Source organism: Vitis vinifera, chromosome 18 (genome assembly GCF_030704535.1).
Source record: "Vitis vinifera cultivar Pinot Noir 40024 chromosome 18, ASM3070453v1".
Classification (NCBI taxonomy): domain Eukaryota; kingdom Viridiplantae; phylum Streptophyta; class Magnoliopsida; order Vitales; family Vitaceae; genus Vitis; species Vitis vinifera.
Window position 1 is genome coordinate 14,887,499 of NC_081822.1, and position 6,021 is coordinate 14,893,519.

At 35.9% G+C, this 6,021-nt stretch overlaps 1 protein-coding gene across 1 annotated transcript; it reads left to right on the forward strand.

Moving 5' to 3' along the window:
• Positions 1 to 1,537: 1,537 nt before the first annotated feature.
• On the forward strand, positions 1,538 to 4,672 carry SUT2 (putative sucrose transporter). Its single transcript, XM_002266086.4, has 4 exons — positions 1,538 to 3,083; positions 3,456 to 3,519; positions 3,674 to 3,717; positions 4,051 to 4,672. The coding sequence occupies exons 1-4, from the start codon at positions 1,824 to 1,826 to the stop codon at positions 4,201 to 4,203; spliced, it is 1,521 nt and encodes a 506-aa protein (XP_002266122.1). The 5' UTR covers positions 1,538 to 1,823; the 3' UTR covers positions 4,204 to 4,672.
• The last annotated feature ends 1,349 nt before the right edge of the window (positions 4,673 to 6,021 follow it).

The following is a 6,021-nucleotide window of genomic DNA, read 5'->3' on the forward strand; positions in this document are numbered from 1 at the left end:
AATTACAAATGAGAAATTTATGGCTACTTAGATATTGTATTATTAATTTTACAAATCAATATAAAATCAATTTGTTCACAATTTTTTTTTTCTATTTAAGAAAAAATTATGTCTACAAATTTTTGTTGCACTCATTGTCACCATCTCCACCCCACATCTCTTCTTTACAAGAAATTTACATTTTTTTATTTAAGAAAAAATTATGTCTACAAATTTTTGGTGCACTCATTGTAACCATCTCCACCCCACATCTCTTCTTTACAAGAATTTACATTATACCATATGGAATCTAGGACGAACAAATATGGTAATCAGGGGATCAGATTCACTCAATATAATCAAAGCTATTGGAATTCAAACGCGCGTTTTTGTCCCATGATTTGAAGTGAAAGGTACTTATTTTCCAAAGATAATTATTATTTTTTAGGCAACTTCTCCTAAGAATCCAGAAACCTCCTTAACCTCGCTAGAAGCAAAGAAGAAAGACATTGTTGAACAAGTGAGAACATACCAATCCACATCTTATGAGGTAGCTCTAAAATTTTCTTTTGGTTAACAAAACAATGAGTCGAAGAGTGGATCTATACTAATGTCTTCATGTGAGGCCTGAAAGATAGCACAACCAATAGTAGTTAAGCCTATCAATTCGTCTAATACCATCATGATATTATTAATGATGACAAATTTGGTCAAATTAGAAGAACAACTTATTTAAATGGTTAAACAAATTGAGACTTTTCAAAGTCTATGAAAGATAAAAATGCCCTTAAAAAGTAAGGAAGACCAAGCTAAGTTGCTACTACAAGATCTCCACTAAAAGAAAATCCTTCCTATGGTGCTAAGGCTTGACGGGTGCAAGATCCTTCTAAAAATCTTTAAGTTTCTTCAAACGATCGAGTCAATTTTTATTAGTTGGCTAAAGGAATTCATCATCAAATCTTTCAAAAGAAAAGATGAAAGTGATTTGCTATCCCTCTAAACTTATGCATAGCCTTACTCATAGAGAAATATTGAAATATATATTGAGAATGCCTTTAGGTTTTCAAGATTCGAAATTTCAATTGAGAAAGGCACCATAAGGCAATATATCAATTGAGCCAAGCAAACAAATTGTTGTAAGTTTCACTAATTATCATCTCAATTTGGGATGAGCCATCCTTATCCTGATAAGTATTAATTATTTACACAACCTCCACCATCATTTTCATTACTTCTTTTAAAATTTTAAAATCCCATATTCTTTATATCATCCTCTTTTATTTCCCAAAAATCATACTCTAATTAAGCTTAACTTTAATTGCCCGAAACTTCTTGTTTTTCTTCATCTTTTGAGTGGTTTTAAATAAAGAAATTTGAATAGGGCAATGATTCTTGTGTTTTCCTTGGTGGGAAATCATATTTGAAAGGGCTATGGAAGATGTCTCCTTGTACATATCTACAAACTTACTCATTACTTCTTTTAATTTCATTTGCAGCTCAATATAATCTCATATACTCAGATTCCTCCATAATTCAAGCAGCGTGGAGAAGATATGACCCCAAATTCTCCGTGCAAACCGTTCTCTATTATATCCTCTCTTTCTCAAACACTCAGCCGTAACCTCACCTCAAGGATGGTTGGACGTAAATCTCTCCTCTCCCTCTCTCTTTACCTCATCTCTTGCTATCAATCTCTTTATATTCTCCCCGACTCCATTTTCATCGATTTTCTGGCATTCAAATCTCTTTCCTGGCTCCTTATCCAACTACACCATATATACTCTGTATATTAAAAATAAAATAAAACAAAATTGCAAAGGAGATAGGGTAGGGTTGGAGCTGTTATGGAGGCCACATCTGTAAAAGCAGGTATGCAACCGGCTTCTGAGGACGCCCACCATCATCAATCCACCCCATTAAGCAAGATAATTCTCGTAGCATCCATAGCTGCGGGTGTTCAATTCGGATGGGCTCTTCAGCTTTCCCTCTTGACCCCATATGTTCAGCTCCTCGGCGTCCCTCACACATGGGCTTCCTTCATTTGGCTTTGTGGTCCCATCTCTGGCATGCTCATCCAGCCCACGGTTGGATACTATAGCGACCACTGCAACTCCCAATGGGGGCGGCGGCGCCCATTTATCATTGTTGGCACAATTCTGGTCACTCTTGCGGTTATCCTTATTGGTTTCGCAGCGGACATTGGCAAATCAGCTGGGGATCCTCCTGATAAAGTCCCAAAGGTTCGAGCGGTTGTTGTGTTTGTCCTAGGGTTTTGGGTCCTTGACGTTGCCAATAATATGATGCAGGGCCCTTGCCGAGCTTTATTAGCTGATATGTCTGGGCATAACCACAAGAAAACAAGGACAGCAAACTCGTATTACTCGTTTTTCATGGCGGTCGGGAATGTCCTGGGTTATGCAGCTGGCTCTTATACTGACCTTTATAAGGTCTTCCCATTCACAAAGACAAAGGCTTGTGATGTGTACTGTGCGAACCTTAAAACTTGCTTCATTTTCGCTATTATTCTCCTCCTGGTCTTAACCACTGCAGCTATGACTTTAGTAAAAGAAAGGCCACTTGTTTTAACTCAACAATACAACGCAGACCAGGATGAAGAGGACGAAGAGGAGGTTTCAATGCCATTTTTCGGGCAGATCTTGTCTGCATTAGGGAACTTATCCCGGTCAATGTGGATGCTAATTGTTGTTACATCCTTGAACTGGCTTGCCTGGTTTGGTTTCCTATTGTTTGACACTGACTGGATGGGGAAAGAAGTCTACGGAGGGACGGTCAAAGGTAAAGAATCAAAGCTGTATGATAGGGGTGTACACGCAGGTTCGCTAGGGTTGATGCTGAACTCATTGGTGCTAGGGTTAATGTCATTGGCAATCGAGCCAGCAGCTCGTTTGATGGGTGGTGTGAAGCGGGTATGGGGTATTGGGAACTTCATACTAGCCATTTGCTTGGGACTTACAGTTGCGGTCACAAAGATGGCCCAATCTTCCAGACATGAAGCTGCTGCTGAAGGCAGAAGCTTGATGCCTCCAGCCAACGTTAAGATTTTTGCCTTGACGATCTTCGCCTTGTTGGGCATACCTCAAGCGGTTAGTCCCTCATTCTCCCTGTCCGTCAAGGAAATTAAAATTTTATATACACTTTGGTCAGTTACTTAACAACTTGTATATACGAGGAGTCCTAATTAAAAGGGTTTGTACAGCCTGATTATCTAGTTGATTGGGTATATCCTGTGTTAGAGTGAAAGCCCAATAAGTTCAATGTACATTAATTGTGGTGTTAAGGCTAAGACATAGATAATAAGATTGATATGCATTGTTTGTCCACTGTCTAAAACTTAAGCTTTGAGGTTAATAGGTAGCTTAGCATCCCATCCAAGAGTGTAGTGTAATAAACTAATTAACTTATTTTGTGACATAGTTCAAAGGAGTCCGTTAACTGTATATTTTCCTTTTGTGCAGATCACATACAGTATCCCCTTCGCCCTAGCATCCATATATTCCAATGCCTCTGGTGCTGGCCAAGGTAAATGATATGTTTTCCCGGCCGAAGGTTTCCTTGAAAGGTTATGTTCCAAGAAACAGTTTCACAAATCTGATATTTCCCTCAGACTAATTTTGGGATTATATACGCATATCAGGCATCCTTCTGACATTTTCTGGATGTTTCAATCTTACAGGCCTTTCTCTAGGAGTTTTAAACATGGCAATAGTGCTACCACAGGTTCGGTTCCACTGCAACATTGTTACATTATATAAGCTAAAATTTAAAATCAACTATTAAATTTAGTTTTATATAATCTTAATTCGTATTCACAAAGTAATTTTCATTTAAGAAAGTATTAATGTTTTATAGCGAACACTGGCCTTCTAGGTTAAAGAAGAAAAAATTGAGTTAATTAATTCATGATAAGTAAGAATATACATATACTTATCTATGGAAGAAAAATGATGAGAAGGTTTTTGAACTATTTCCAAAAGCATAGGGACATCATTTTCATTAAAAAGTTAACTGTATTTGTACCATTAATAAGCTAGTCCTTGAATGCTTAAACAGATACTGGTTTCTGCGGTCAGCGGACTGTTGGATGATTTATTTGGTGGTGGTAACTTACCAGTCTTTGTTGCGGGAGCCATCGCTGCTGCAGCAAGTGGGGTATTTGCACTCACCATTCTACCATCTCCACCGGCGCAACCTTCTAGGCTCTGAATCGAAGAGTTGGAGTCAATCAAGGGTAAAATTGCCCTCACCTGATGATTGATCCGCTTTTAGGAGCGGGGTTTCTACTCAAAGAGTGAAGCTAGTTCCTCTTCATATAAAAAGAGGCCGGGTGGGTGGGTTATGGATGTATTTAAAGTCTAAAATTTCAGCATGTTGAATGCACCATGGGAATAGATAGTTAGCCGAGTCGGGGTCTGAACAAGATTTGCAGGCTCTCGGACCTTTCATCTTCTTCAATATTTGGTTTTCCCTGTAACAATGTGTTTGGGCTCCCCTTGTTCAGCCCTAGGTGGCCAAGTGCTGAGACAAGACGTGGTTGAAGATGCTGGAGAGGACATGCCCAGGCTAAAATTTAGTGGGGCATAATGGGAAAGGGGGTTGGGTGGAACCGAAGAGTTACATTTTGGAAATGGTTTCTATAATTTACAAAGAAAAGAAAACATGGCCATTGGGACAATTACAGTTGAAGCAATTGTTAATTTTGATATATAAAGCTTTACCGAGAGGGGACATTGAAGATAATTTGACCACATCGCATCTCGGCAAGGAGTCAATAACAATTTTGTAAAAGATGGCATTTTCATGAGGGTCATGCTGTGGTACCGAATTCTCCATTTTGGTATACCTACCTTTTTAAGCCAATAGGATTATGACATATGGCAAGGGAATTAAAAAAGAAAACCAATTCTTCAGGTTATGACGGTTGCCAAGGAAAATAATCCCATGCACCACACATTGCTATCATCTTTTACAATCACTAATTATAAAACTTGTTGAAATATTTCATATAATTATTTACTTTTTTGGATTTTTTATGAAGTAGTAAAATAAAGAAAATTTCAGAAGAAAAAAAATTTGTGGAGGAAAAATTGCTATTAATTCCTAATTATGATACATTTTTGTAATTTAATCTTTGAATATTATTTCCATAAATTCCAAGTGGAATTAGAACTTTTACATAATATTATTGTCATTTAAGGTAGGAAAAAAATTTTAAAAAAAAAAATCAAACAATTTAGAGGGTACAAAGAATGTGAAGAGGGTACCAAGAATGTGAGTATAGTCACATTTTTCATACCCTCCTCACCTTCTTCATAACTTCTCCAATTTTGGAATTTTTAATTTTAAAATTTTTTGAAACATTATTTGCATCAATTTCAAGTCTAAATAATGTCTTTACACAATATTATCATCAAGTGAAGTGAAAAAAAAAAATTAAATTTAAAAAATTTAGAGGGTACAAAAAAAATGAAGAGGTATGATGATCCTCACATTTTTGTACATTCTTCATATTTTTTGTACCCTATTAAATTTTTTAATATTTAATTTTTTTTTTAGATCATTATTTGCATCAATTTCAAGTGTAATAAGTGCTTTTACACAATATTAATGCCAATTGTAGTGAAGAAAAAATTTAGAAATTAAAAAATTAGAAAAATTTAGAGGGTACAAAGAATGTGAAAATGGTACGAACACTATGACGATCCTCATATTTCTCCTACCCTCCTCATATTCTTCGTACCCTCTCTAATTTTTGAAAATTTTAATCCTTTAATTTTTTTTTATCATTATTTGCATTAATTTCAAGTGTAATTAATATTTTTACACAATATTAATTCCAATTGAAATGAAAATAAAAAAATAAAAAATAAATAAAAATACAAAAAATTTAGAGGGTACAAAGAAAGTGAGAAGGGTGGTGAAGACTCTAAGGATCCTCACATTTCTCATACCCTATTCACATTTTTGTACTCTTTCCAATTTTTTAATTTTTAATTTTTTTAATATTATTTGAACAATTTCAAG

Bases quoted from the DNA above. Each gene is read 5' to 3' on its own strand.
- SUT2 (XM_002266086.4), top strand. From the start codon at position 1,824: ATGGAGGCCACATCTGTAAAAGCAGGTATGCAACCGGCTTCTGAGGAC. The intron at 3,520-3,673 runs GTAAATGATATG...TCAATCTTACAG, and splicing joins TGCCTCTGGTGCTGGCCAAG to GCCTTTCTCTAGGAGTTTTA. The intron at 3,718-4,050 runs GTTCGGTTCCAC...ATGCTTAAACAG, and splicing joins TGGCAATAGTGCTACCACAG to ATACTGGTTTCTGCGGTCAG.